The sequence below is a fragment of the Octopus bimaculoides genome, chromosome 21, assembly GCF_046866305.1.
Source record: "Octopus bimaculoides isolate indiv1 chromosome 21, ASM4686630v1, whole genome shotgun sequence".
NCBI classification, from domain to species: Eukaryota; Metazoa; Mollusca; class Cephalopoda; order Octopoda; family Octopodidae; genus Octopus; species Octopus bimaculoides.
Genome location: NC_142948.1, coordinates 19,127,391 through 19,142,437, shown reverse-complemented (window position 1 = coordinate 19,142,437; position 15,047 = coordinate 19,127,391). Strand labels below are relative to the sequence as shown.

At 36.1% G+C, this 15,047-nt stretch overlaps 1 protein-coding gene across 49 annotated transcripts in view; it reads right to left on the bottom strand.

The window, feature by feature from the left end:
• Positions 1–15,047, bottom strand: part of LOC106874170 (uncharacterized) — a 312,709-nt gene that overhangs the window by 27,970 nt on the left and 269,692 nt on the right. For all 49 annotated transcript variants that reach the window (XM_014921803.3, XM_014921805.3, XM_052975460.2 and 46 more), the window contains one exon: positions 3,448–3,743. In XM_014921803.3, the coding sequence (XP_014777289.1) occupies positions 3,448–3,743 (296 nt within the window). The remainder of the gene's footprint in view (positions 1–3,447; positions 3,744–15,047) is intronic.

Here is a 15,047-nt window from a genome sequence, read left to right as displayed (position 1 = left end):
GGGCTATATCTTGGAAATCCGCCGGCCCAATGGTTTCCCTTCATGGAAGAATTAATAGTCAAGACTATTTAAGCATTTTATCTGATCAAATTCATCCTATGGTTGTGGAACTGTTTCCGGAGGGAAACGCAATCTTTCAGGATGATAATGCACCAATTCACATAGCTAAAGTTGTTACTGAATGGCACGAGGAACATTCTAGTGAAGTTGAACATCTTATCTGGCCACCACTGTCCCCAGATCTCAATATTATTGAACATTTATGGTGCATTTTAGAAAAACAAGTAAGGAGTCGGTATCCTCCACCATCATCACTACAAAAACTAGAGACTGTTTCAGTTGAAGAATGGACAAAAATTACTTTGGAAACAATTCAAACTTTGTACAGGTCCATACCTCATAGAATTCAAGCTGTAATTACTGCCAAAGGCAGTCCTACCCCATATTAAAATAAATTTGTTTGAAATTTTAAGGTGTTTCCATTATTTTGTCCAACCCTTGAACATCTTGTCAAGTCTATACCTGCTGCTGCCACAGAATTCTTAACTGTCTCATCTTTCATGTCTCCATCACCCATATTACAAGCTTAGTGACATTATGTAAGATCTTCCTACACTCAATGCCTTCACCACCATTCTCATCACTCTTCCTTTCTTACCCATCACTAAGCCTATGTAAAAGAAAATGTATTAGAATTGTTCCTATACACTGTACTTTTACTCTTTCTGCCCTTCATCACTTCTATTGTCATCCATCATTTACTTTCGTCTACTTCTTTTCTTATACATTACTGCTACTCTCTTTCTCCACTCCAATCACTTTGTCTCTTCTACAATACTCTTGCTCTTTTCACCTACTCATTCTCATAGGTCTTCTGTCGTCTCTTACTCTCGTATCCTGCTTCTCAATCATGCTGCCTTGAGTAAACATACATATCTTAGTGTGGCGAAACTCTTAACCTTTAGAATGTACATACTGTGCCATGATGGAATATATCTAGTGCGTTCTGGGAATGGTTGGTGAATGAATGGAGAAACATTGGCTCAAGAGGTCTCTTTGCTCCCATCTACACAGAGGATATGATAACTGCTCTAGTGTTGGTGACATGATAAACCACAGCCAGTGCACTCTGTAAAGAGGTTGGTGAAAGAGTTGAGGAGTTGGCAATCCTTCTTGTGCTGATACCACAATAAAATGCACCCTGTGCACTTTTTAAAGTGTTTGGTGATAGGAAGGGTATCCAGTCATGGACCCTAAGCTAAAAATAAAACGGTATGAGAATCAGTATCTGAGGACAGTGACACCCAATAAGAACTGACTTGGAACATGATCACTCATCTAACCCATGCCACCACGGGAAACAGACATAATGATGATAGTGATGTTAATGGTTTTCCTTTTCTAAACCATTACAATTTCAATTCATTAAAAATTATTTTCAGCTCATTTCATTAAGTATGGTAGCTAGTGCTTTATTATTGTATGAGTGTGAGTTGAAAGAAACAGTAAGAAGACTCTAAATTCTGAGTTTAATCTTTTTGATAAGAACTCATCTGAGACAATGTCCCATTTTAAATGTTCATTAAACCTTCCATCATTATAAGAACATTTTGTTAAGTTATTTTCCAAACACCAGCTTTGTGATTTTAGTAACCCTTTCAAAATTAATAAAAGTTTTCATTATACATATCATGAATGAGTTAAATCATATCAGAGTCAATTTTATCTCTTTAGAATTGATAAACTGAATACTAGTAAATACAGGGAACAATTTGACAAACAATGGCTAAGACTGTAAAACACAAAATTAAATATATTTAGTTTTATCATTTCCATTTCTGGGTTTGAGGACCAGGAATAATGATATAATAGGGGGTCTATTCAATCAATTGTCTCCCTATTTTCCAAACATGGTACTTAGTTAAATCAAACTGCAGTTAAAGAATGAAAAGAGATGGCAGCATTTTGGCTGGAATGCTTTTCACAATTTAGTTTCTTTTTTCATTCTGAGTTCAATCAAATACCAACAGCTTTCCAGCTGAAAGGTCTTCAATTCACCCTATCATTATGGCTGTTCTTAAAGTCTCTAATAAAGATACTTCAATTCTAAAAGGTAAATTAATTTTTAATATAAATAGGTTATATGTAACTTGCAGTATGTTTTGTTCCTCTTTTTGTTTTTTTGGTGATCGGTATGCTGGGTTCAAAGATTCTCAGAATATCCTATCTAGGAAAAGCTATGTATTTAAATTTCTAAAATGATAGACACAATATCATTATTACCAAAATCAGATTAATATTAGTCACTGAGGTATATTTTCTTCTCATTTACAAGTATTATTAATTAATTAGATTTTTTTCCCTTTAAGTATGCTGAACTTTCATGCATATGGCATCTCTGGTAATGTCAATTACCACTAGACACAACACATTAAATGCATGAGAATTCCAGCACTTATGCTGGTAAAGTTTGCAATAGAACTAGTCTAGAAACTAAGTTGGTAGTTCATACATATCCAACAAAATGTAACTGTTGGCTCTGAAGTCCACTCTGTATTCGCTACAAGAGGAAGATTTGCCTCTTATATCTAGCGCCATAAGAACCTGTGTTAAGCAATAACCGAGTCCCAAGAAAAGCCTAGAGTGTATCCTTATAAGTAGGCAAACTAAAAGAGCATTGCAAACTTAAGGGAGTAGCCCAGGAACACATCAAAATACTTGCAGGAGATTCGAACTCCAGGCTCAAGAAAATCTTAAAGTTATATTGAAAAAAAAAAAAAAAATAGCAACAATGAAAAAAGAAATGAAAGGAAAGGATAATGTTGGATTCATTTACATAACTTATTATCATCATTATCTTGATTAACTGTTAATTAAAGCCAATAGTTGTAAATCTATGTTAGCAAAGATTATCACAAATGTTGTCGTCATCTCAACTAATAATTCAATTACTGAATTACACTTATTTTGTCATCCGTCTGCGTATTCCACACCTCATAAAAACGTTAATAAAGAATAAATGCAATACACATAATTAGTACAACTAAAATTTAGTATGCAATTAACATGCTGCTGCACAAAGAATAGAAAAAAACATATTGAATGAATTGTATTTTTGTCAAATACTAAATATTATAAACCTCATTAACTAACCATTTAGTCTTACTCTCACACACGTATACATGTATGGGTACGTTATAGGTTTTATGGAGAAAAATATGAAACCTACAAGATTACTTCTCATATTGGTGTGTGTGTGTGTGTGATTCATTTCCATTCCTAAGAATATCTTGTTATGGCACAACACAATTGTTTGGCTATAGCAGCAATGTTTGAACTCAAAAACTTGATTAGAGCAAGCACCTTAATTTCATAGCCATATCTTTGAAAGAGTGAAGAAGAAAATTCAGAGAAGTAAATAAAGTGAAAATAGATACAGGAACTTACCAGAAACATCCTGTCGTTGAGGTGCGTTATCTTCGAAAGGTAATAAGGTATTTTTATGATCACCAGTAGCCGAATTGACACTGTTGAAATTCAACAGGTCATCAGTGTTGTTCAGTAAATTATCCTGGAGCTGCTGACTCTTCAAGTCAATGTTTTTGTTGGTCACAGACAAGTCAATAAGAGTTCCAATCTGGTTTTCAGAACTTCTAGCCAAACTATCACAGTCACTGGCCACAGTAATGCCAGAAAGTGGCTTGTTCAAATGAGAGATTGGAGACTGTTTTGGTGTTGTCGACCTATTTTACAAATTACAGAAAATAAATTTTAAAAAAGAACAGTATATAATAATTTCCAAATAATAACAACAATGATTTTGTTAAGAATCATTTCCTTGACAGGCACAAAGCTATGAATTTGTTGAAGAATAAAAATCCCTTTGCAGTGTTCACTGACACTTGGAGAATGAAAGCAAAATTGATACTAGAGCAATTTTACTTATAACATGTGTGCATTTGCCAAATAACTTCTGATCTGGAAGCTCATCCACCATTGATTTCACGAGATTGTCAGGATGTGAAGACTACTTTTAAAGACACTGGACTATGAAAAGTAAAGTCAACTTCAGCAATTCAAAACTTATAGGAAATATACTATGTACATTAATGCAATTAGTACAGTTATCTACTATTTCAGTCAGTCACATTAATAATCATTTTGAGAGGGCATTATATTTATCCAATCACCCTAGAACAGTAATGGAAAAGAACAAGACAATAAAATAAAGCTCTTATACAGGAGTATGTCCTCATAAATGAAACCTTCCCAGTACTAGATAGGAAATATACATAGAAGGTAGTCATACCCCAATACCCACAGTTTATATATACACAGGTAGAGTAGTTAGTAGGCTATTATGTATGTGTGTATATATATAGGTAAATGGATATGTAAGTAAACACATAGATAGGTACATAGATAATATGGACAGACAAGCACACACACACACACACATACGCAAATGAAGACCGAAACACATGTCCATATACACAGACACACATTTCACACACACAAGGACACATAGAGACACACATCTATACATAACAGACACACGTACATAGTCCCACAAACCCATTCACATAGACATACTCAAACACACACACACGCAAGGAGACAGACAGAAGTAAACACACAAATACATGAATATGCAGAATACATACATACACACAAATGTACACATGAATATACATACATGAGTGCATGCAAATGAACACTGACACACACAAACAAAATGAACGCAGGTCTGATAATGGATGGAGTCAACGACTATTGAAAAGGTTGCAACATAACGAAAATTTTAGAAAAAATAAGTAAATGAGTGGAGATTGAACCGTTGAGTGTGTTAAATAATATGGCACTAAAAGAGAATGACTCTCCCCAGACACAATAAATTACAGCTCTTATTGTTTTATTTGTATTAGCATAGGCTTGCAGTAAGAAAATGATATCTATTTTAAATGATTCTCTAGACTAACCCTTCAGATTATTCTGTCAAATGTAATATCTATTTATTCAAATTATTTTGAATTAATCATGCATCATCTCATAGTTTTGAGATTTTGATTATGTGACTGTTTATTCATAGAATTACATTGTAGAATGATAGGCCAGATCTGATCAGTTTCACCATAAAACAAAGAGAATGTTTGGGCCATATATGGCTAGCTTAAACGCTAAAGGGTTAATCTTTTAAATAGTTAAGTTGGTTGGTAGATTATATTTGTTGCATTCAAAACAACACCACCACCTGATCCTCGGATGCCTTTAGCAGCGTCCACTCTGTGGCAAGCATTCAGCCCAAGACTCTGGCTTCAAGATATCATCCTGTCTTCTCACTAGTCTTGAAGACCATATAAAGAGTTATAGGCACTGCTTTTCTTCTTGATTAAGCAATAAAAAAACATCCCAGTATGAACTTTCTTTTAACAACCAATACTACATTATTTTCATTTTTATTCTAAGAATTATGCAATTAAAAGCTTATCAAAACCCTTCATCATTGATGAACTAATTATATTCCTTAGACACAAACATTAACAACGATTTGAAGTAGAACTTAGAATTTAAATTGAAGAATGCTGCATACAAACATAAAATGGAGTCAGCCTTGCATTTCATGACTATACTTATGTTTATGTATATCTGCAGGATGATAAACAACAGAATAACTAAGCAAACACCACCAACGTTGACAATGTTCATAAAGAATCTGTTGTGTACAAGGATTAAATCGATCAATCAATCAACTCCTTCCCCACAATTATATGGTATATTACTGAAGTTAGAAAATTGTTCTTATTATGAAACAATGTTATATATTCTTCGTATTCACTACCACTTCTAAACAATGGAATCAGACCGCCTCTTTATCTTGGACAGTCATAGCAGAAGTAACATTAGTTTTAGTAGTATTAGAGTTGTGTAGTGGTGGTGGTGAACATAATAGTAGTTATAATAGTTATGACATTGTAGACGTTTTATTGCAAAGCCCCAGGTCAAGCCTGATTGAGCAGACCTATGATCAAAAACATTCTTGTTCTGATCATCCTATCTTTTTAGGCCTCTGGACTACTTTACCTAAAATGTCCTTTCATTAAGATGGAGTGTGATTTTAGGGACACTTGGTTGCTATTTCTAACATTGTTGGTTCAATGATAACATGCTAGTGATATTGTATGACTTTATAATGTCAGCCCATGATCAAAAGCATTCCAACCATGGCCATCTATCTTTTTATACATCTGGGGCTCCCTTGCTCAATATACCTTCCTTTTGTGGATAACTTGAATAGATGAAGCATATAGATATTTTGTACTAATAAGCTAATTTCAGCTGTCATGGGTGCAGAGCATTGATAATGAAATTAGCCTCTGTTATCTTCAAGTGTAAGTAACATGCAGAAAAATTTTAATGATTTTTTAAGGTCATAACAGCTGTATGATATTAAACAAAATATTCAGTCAAATAAATTTACAGTGATGAAGATGGTAGTGGTGTTGGCTTTTGTTTGGCTCCAGGTTAGCCCTGATTGAGTAAACATGATAAAAGGTATTTCTGCCATTACCGGGTGCAGGCATGGCTGTGTGGTTCCAAATTCAGTCCCACTGTGTGGCACCTTGGGCAAGTGTTTGCTACTATAGTATCAGGTTGACCAAAGCCTTGTGAATGGATCTGGTGGACAGAAACTAAAAGAAGCCTGTCATATATATATATATATATATATATCATCATCATTTAATGCCCATCTTCCATGCTGGCATGGTTTCTATGACTGGATGCTCTTTCTAACACCATCCACTTCACAGAGTGTACTGGGTGCATTTTGGCACCAGCATCTATGAGCCCACAAGATTAGGGACGCTCAGCTGGAGAAGGTTGCAGGGTATGAGACTGTATGCAAGGGCAACCACACTTTTACTTAGCTTGACATGTCTTTTCAAGCACAGCAAACCATATGAGGGTCCCTTTGTTGATTCCCATCATCTCCTCTGTGAGTCCCAACATTTTCTAGCATCTACTCCTTCCACATGTTCCCTCTGCAATTAGAGATTGGCACTCTTGATGCAACTGTCTTCATTCATATGCATTACATGGCCATTCCAGTGCAGTCTTCTCTCTTGTACACTACATCTGATGCCTTGTATACCCAGTTTTTTCCCCCCAGATCACTTACACTCTGTCATAGATGCACACTGACATTACCCATCCAGCAAAGCATACTGGCTTCATTTCTTTCAAGTTTTTGCATATCTTCAGTAGCCACACACACACACACACACACATATATGTGCATATCTTTGTCCCCACCACCACTGCTTGACAACTGGTGTTGGCGTTTACATCCTTGTAACTTAGCAGTTCAGCAGAATACACCAGTAGAATAAGTACAAGGCTTTACAAAAAAATAAGTACTGGGGTTGATAAGTTTGACTAAAAGTTTTCAAGGCAGTGCCCCAGTATGGCCGTAGTCTAAAGATATTTCATTTCATCAGTACCTAGATTACACAATGTTATCAACTTTCTATTTATTTTTATAGAAAAAGTAAAGTGTGTGTGAGAGAAATTTGTTTTCTATTTCTAGCAAGTAGAGCAGCCATATTGACTTGATGGAAGCTTTTTGATAGTTGTAGTGGGTGACCTTATTATTGCCATAAGAGTGAAATGAAATCTGGAGAAGGTGGATATGTTGCAAGTGAATTGTGAAGAATTATATTATTAAATTCGGATGGTAACAAGAGTAATGAGAAACATAACTGAAGGTTACAGGACAATTGTGAGTAAGAGTATTAATTACTGGAATTAAGGGGGCATTTAGAGGATAGACAAGCAACAAGTTATTCTGAGTATTTATATCATTGTCACTAACATTGCTATCATCATTATAAAATCTCGACACAGTCTCTTACTAAACTAGAAATAATAGCCAAATCATCTTCATATTGGCAAATTTAATTCCTAAATATGCAGTTTTCATTTCAGTAACTTTCAATGTTTTTTTTTGTTTTTCTGTCCTTTGCAGTATTGTATGAAACTTTTCTTTTACAGAGTTTTCATTTTTACAAATTCATGTCCAGCTATAGTAATAAAACAGACAAAAGAAAAAAAAAAAAAACTCAAGACATTTCTCAAGATTTAAAGCCACCCTCATCACTTCAAACTTCTGTAACTGAACTAAAACAAGAGTGAGTTTGGGAATATGTGCCTTCATCTGTATAGTAGGGTATCTATACATACACGTGAATATATTTTTCATATGTATGTGTGTATATATATATATATAAGATGTACCCGGTGCAAGCTATGGACACATAAGAGGTGCAGCAACATCAAAGGCAGGTTAACTAGCAAGTTAGTTTTTGTTTGTGGCAGATGTTCAGGTGCAATAAAGACTGCAAACAAACAGGAAACAACTTCTATCTCATTCCAGGGTGAAAAACTAGAGGTAGTCGATAGCTTCCGCTATCTGGGCGACCAAGTTAGTAGTGGGGGTGGGTGCGCTGAAAGTGTAGCTGCTAGAATAAGAATAGCCTGGGCAAAGTTTAGAGAGCTCTTACCCCTGCTGGCGACAAAGGGACTCTCACTCAGAGTAAAAGGCAGACTGTATGACGCATGCGTACGAACAACCATGCTACATGGCAGTGAAACATGGGCTGTAACTGCTGAGGACATACGTAAGCTCGCAAGGAATGAAGCCAGTATGCTCCGTTGGATGTGTAATGTCAATGTGAATACCCGTCAGAGTGTAAGTATCTTGAGAGAAAAGCTGAACATTAGAAGCATCAGTTGTGGCGTGCAAGAGAGACGATTGCGCTGGTATGGACATGTGGTGAGAATGGAGGAGGATAGCTGCGTGAAAAAGTGTCACACCCTAACAGTTGAGGGAACCCGTGGAAGAGGTAGGCCCAGGAAGACCTGGGCTGAGGTGGTGAGGCAAGACCTTCGTACATTGGGCCTCACCGAGGCGATGACTACGGACCGAGACCTTTGGAAATGGGCTGTGCGTGAGAAGACCCGGCAAGCCAAGTAAGATCGTTGCCAGTGCCCCTGGACTGGTTCTTGTGCGGGTGGCACATGAGATGCACCATTTTGAGCGTGGCCGTTGCCAGTACCGCCTGACTGGCTCCTGTAGGATTTTCGAGCGAGATCGTTGCCAGTGCCCCTGGACTGGCTTGTGCGGGTGGCACATAAAAGACACCATTTCGAGCGTGGCCGTTTTCGTGCGGGTGACACGTAAAAGCACCCACTACACTCTCTGAGTGGTTGGCGTTAGGAAGGGCATCCAGCTGTAGAAACTCTGCCAAATCAGACTGGAGCCTGGTGTTGCCATCCGGTTTCACCAGTCCTCAGTCAAATCGTCCAACCCATGCTAGCATGGAAAGCGGACGTTAAACGATGATGATGATGATGATGATGATATATATATATATATATATATTTTACTCTTTTACTTGTTTCAGTCATTTGACTGTGGCCATGCTGGAGCACCACCTTTAGTCGAGCAAATCGACCCCAGGACTTATTCTTTGGATACCTAGTACTTATTCTATCAGTCTCTTTTGCCGAACCGCTAAGTTACAGGGACGTAAACACACCACCATCGGTTGTCAAGCGATGTTGGGGGGGACAAACACAGACACACAAACATATACACACACATACATATACATATATACAACAGGCTTCTTTCAGTTTCCGTCTACCAAATCCACTCACAAGGCTTTGGTTGGCCCGAGGCTATAGTAGAAGACACTTGCCCAAGGTGCCACGCAGTGGGACTGAACCCAGAACCATGTGGTTGGTAAGCAAGCTACTTACCACACAGCCGCTCCTGTATATATATATATATATATATATATATATACAGGTATGTTGGTGCAAACAGGGAAAATAGAACTCAAAATATGAGCATATGTTAATTCATTCTAGAACATTCCACAGGGAAATAGATTTATTCATTTATCAACAACTAAATAAACTTACAGGCCTTTGACCTATTACTAGTTTGATAAGTGCCAATGCATGAAACTCTCGGACCTTCAGTCATTGTTACTTCTGCTAAATATTAATAAAAATATATATATACATAGTGGAAGAGGGAGACACAAAAAAGATATGTGACAAAGAAGTGAAAGCTGATCTCAGAGTCACACACACAATTCTCGAGCAGAATCAGTATAATACTGTGTTACAAGGTTGTACCTTTTGTATTGAATATATGACCCACACTACTGGCTTCAATATAGTTTCTACCTCACAAGTCATATGTCAGCAATATGTTTTTTGTCTTAAAACCCAGTCGTAGTGTTGTAGGGGCTTTCTTGATAATTTTTGGTTATCTCACCTCCCTAAAAAAATTTAGTTTATGAGACAAGAGATTGGATTAAAAGGGTTAGATCCTTTTGATTCAATACTTCAACACATTGTTGACTTTTGGCCTCCTCAATAGGAATGGTATAATTTGTTATAAAAATGTTATCAGATTCAGTAAAATGTTTATTGCAGTTTTTGTGTTTATTAATTTTTTCAATTTTCATGTTTATTAATCTTTTCAGTTCTGTATGATTTGTTATAAAATTATTATCAGATTCAATATGAGGTTTCATCGTTTCACTTTTTTTTTTTTATTAAGAGTTGAACAATTCTTTAAGTTGAGGGAGATAAAAGTACCGATATTTCTCATAAAACGTGGGGAGGATAACCCAATATTTTAATGGGGGTGAGATAACCAAAAAGTACTGCTTTCTCTTGACCAAAAAGCATGCTGAGTGTTAGCAAATAATTTTCTTCAAGGAATGTGATTAGTTGTTTCCATTTGTCAATTTGTTCCATGACTTAACGGGTATGTGTGGTTAGAGAGATAGGCTTGCAATTTTCAGGATCTGCTCTGCTTCCATCTTTATGAATAAGGCATACTATGCTGTCTTTAAATTTGCCTGGATGCTTGCCACTTTCAAAGAAAGAGAGACTGTAGTCATTTTGTTAGGGTTCATTTATATGTTTTTAGAAGGATTGCTGTGAATCCATTAGGACCAATAACAAAGTTTAGGCTTATTTAATCTATGGCTAGTATTACATCTTTTGTGTTGATGTAATCAATCACTGCTGCCTTCTCTTCTGCATCTATAGTGGTAAAGAACTCATCTGGTTTGCTCATTTGCTTGTGCCACAGAGGGGAAGTGAAAACATTTTTGAATTGTTCATTCAGTATTTCACTTATCCTTTTGGGGTTTGCAGTTAGGGAGCCATTTTCTTGGAAGAGTGATCCTCCCTTACCAGACATTAAGGTTGTTATTTAGCGAAGCTAAAGAAAGCTTTAAGGTTTGTTTTTATATTTTCTATAATACTAGCTTTTTTTTTCAAGGGAGTATAGCAAATTTTTCTCATCTCCAGTACTATCAATTTTTAGATAGGATTTTTGGCTCTTATTTACTTTATTTGCAATCTTCTCTTAAACAATCTTTTCTTTCCCTAGAAATTTTGTTTTCATGCAGACTAACTTTTTTTTTCTCCAAGACAAATTTTATGCATATAGCTTGTATTACTGACATGAATTGTTTAAGCTTCATGATGATGTTAGGTACAAAGAGACATTTATGCTAATTCTGCTAGAGGAATTCTTTCTGTATTTTTTTTTCCAGGTAGCTTTGTGGAAGTTCGGAGTGGATAAAGTCTAAGTGTTTCTTATAGGCTATATACCTGTGGCTTCCTTTGGCCCATACATTGTTAGTTCAGCTATATTGTGATCCAAGATTGACGTGTCACTTTCACATTATGGACTAGTTCCATATTATTTGCAAAGCAGAGATCCAGAATATTATTTGCCCTGGTTGGGTGGAGTAATATCTTTTCCATAAATAACATGATGGTGAGGTTTGTTTATGCCTTGTTATACCCTGAAAGTAGCCTTCAGGGTATCTGACACTGAGCATACTGAAGTTTCCCATAAGAAGCTAACTGATGTGTCGATAAAGTTTGGTTAGAACTTCCTTTTTTTTTTTTTGTGAGCCAGTCTTCAACCATATCCACATAATTTGGAGCATCTGATGGGGGATACTAACAATTCTGAGTAGTCTTATATGTACTATTGAGGTATGCAGGCAATTTGAAAGTACCTCTTGGAGAGACAACTATGCCCTGCCAGGAATACAGTGAAGTCATGGGATTGCAGAATGGTGGATTTTGAAGAGGTAGCAGAAGAGCTCAACTGAGCCAACAATGCTAGGAATCCTAGAAGATCAACAGGTGTAGGAGTGGTAAATAGCTTGCTTATGAACCACATGGTTCCAGGTTCAGTCCCACTGCGTGGCACCTTGGGCAAGTGTCTTCTACTATAGCCTCAAGCCAACTAAAGCCTTGTGAGTGGATTTGGTAGACGGAAACTGAAAGAAGCCCGTCCTATATATATGTATATACATACACACACATATATATATATATATGTATGTGTGTGTATATGTTTTTGTGTCTGTGTTTGTCCTCCCAACATCGCTTGACAACCGATGCTGGTGTGTTTATGTCCTCATAATCTAGCGGTTCGGCAAAAGAGACCGATAGAATAAGTACTAGGCTTACAAAGAATAAGTCCTGGGGTCGATTCGCTCAACTAAAGGCGGTGCTCCAGCATGGCGACAGTCAAATGACTGAAACAAGTGAAAGAGTCAGGACCACCAAGTTCTATCAGGAGAGTAACTACAACACATCCATAGAGGCAGCGTCCATGGTTGTGTAGTCAGCTAATGGAAGATTTACTATTACTCAAGCTTCCAATTCAAATTCATAGTAGTGGAATTGAATGGCAATAGAGAGTCATGGGAATCTGCAAAAGCAGTGCAACTGAAGAAGAGAGTATGTATTATTAGCGTCCTACATACCAAGTTTGAATATGATGTGTGTGGTCTTCACTATGATTCCTGCTTTTCCTGTCAGTAGACATTTCTTGGCCAGGAGCAATAGTAGAAAACTATTTGCCTAAAGTACAAATATTGTGTGTGTGTGTGTGTGTGTGCAAGCACGTGTGTTAGTGCTTGTATTTACTAATAGGGGAGAAAGTACTCAATACATAAAGTAGAATTGTCTAGAAAAGTGAAATTCAGAGTAGTAATGAAAGGGAGCTTTAGCTTCACAACTGTGAATTTAAATGTTTGGTATTAATATTAAAAACATATATTTCTGTGAGTATCCTGAGTGATACTTTGCACCTCTAGATCGAAAGAGCCTTCTCTTTCACAAAGAGGAGGCAAGAATAGTGTATAAATGCATAATTCAAATATCTTTGCCACTGAGGCTCTTATGTCACTATATCTCCTTTCCATCTTTCACACCCACCTGACATTCCACTCACTCACCCATACAATTTAGACATAACTATTTCATACACAATGACAACACTATTTATAGGGCAAACAATGAGGTGGTGACGTGAAAGTGATGTCAGGAGAAGGATGAATCTCAAACACACAAGCATAAATAAATGAATCAATGAACATACATAATTATATAGAGAGCGATGAAAGAAACTTGACAAATCATTCTCTACCTTCTTAAAAAAGGGTGATACATTAGGTAAGTGTTCATGCACTAGAAAAACACTCGATGACAGAAACTGTGATAGATTTGCACATAGGTCTGGTCAATCAATATGTTCAGTCACAAAGTTAAAACCTAGGATTCATATAACTGACATAAATTTTGAGAGAGAGAGACAAAAAAACATGTAGGAAACAATGGAGGAGGAGGGGGAAATTTAAACTAAAATTATATTGTGGATTGATCAGTATTTTAATTACTAAGTGGAAACTTATGGCGTAGAAGATATGATATAGCACTAGACCAAATGCTCTTGCTCCCGGCAAGTACTGGAGTTCCTTTAATCAACTGTGTCTGTCACAAACATGAAGCCTTACGATAATTTAATATCTAGAAATCTCTCAGGTAAGGTCAAGCTATATGGAAGACTTGTAAAATCTGTCCAGTAGGGAAAGTAAATGTAGAACCAGTAACTGATGTAACCAATACCATTACTATTTTAAAAAATCCTCTCCACTCAACTATCAATTGGTATCACAGGTAGGAACAAATAGTTGTAGTGTTGTAATACTGACAAGGGTTTTACTTCATTAGCAAGCATCTCCCTGAAAGAGGATACATTCTACTAAGTATACAATCACTTATATTTAAACAAAAATTTAGTAATTCCCACCTACCCAATGGTTTATATCAGACACTACATGTGCTATTTATGCATTCATTTATTCAAAATTAACACTTCACTTCATAACTAACCAAAATTTTCTTTTATTAGATTTTTATTAACAGATACAGAAGTGATACACTTGTCTTCTACAACAGTGGTCTGTCAAAATGGGACTTTTGTTTACAGATGAAAAAAGTTTTTCAATAGGATTTTTTTATGCTAAAGAATTTTGTTCTTTCCTGGAAAGAAGTTTTCTTTTTGCCCTTTGACAACAAACTTATTGACACAGTCTCAATTTCATACTTCAAGTGTATGTTAAGGTGAAATTTATTGCTTCTATTCCCCAAATGATATACTGTGAATATCTACATTCAAGTGCATAATGCTTTTTAATATCATCTTCAGGCAGTATTTTAATTTGATAATTAAATGGTCTGTGAAGCATTTACAATTTGTGAACAGATGGATTTAGTGATGGCCTGAACTAATTCCTAGATGTACAGTTAATTATACACCTTTTCAGTCAAATATAAGTACTTCTGTATTTAGTTTCAGGTCAGCTCTGATCAAACAATCCAATGATCAAAAGTGATTCTTATGTGACTCCCCTATCAATTTTTTGTTCTTCAGATAGTGTATCTAGGAAAACATTATCCAGCATATCCATTTTTTTAAGTGTGTGTAGTATCACTAGCGACATTTGGCTGCTATTTCTTGTAATCACATAGCTACTTAATAGATTGGAGAGGAAATGTTTTCTAGTTCAAGTTGCATAGACTTAGATGCTTTCTCTTTCTCTGGTTCTGTGAATTTTATCATTAATTTTTCTTAAGAATTTTGTTATAATTTT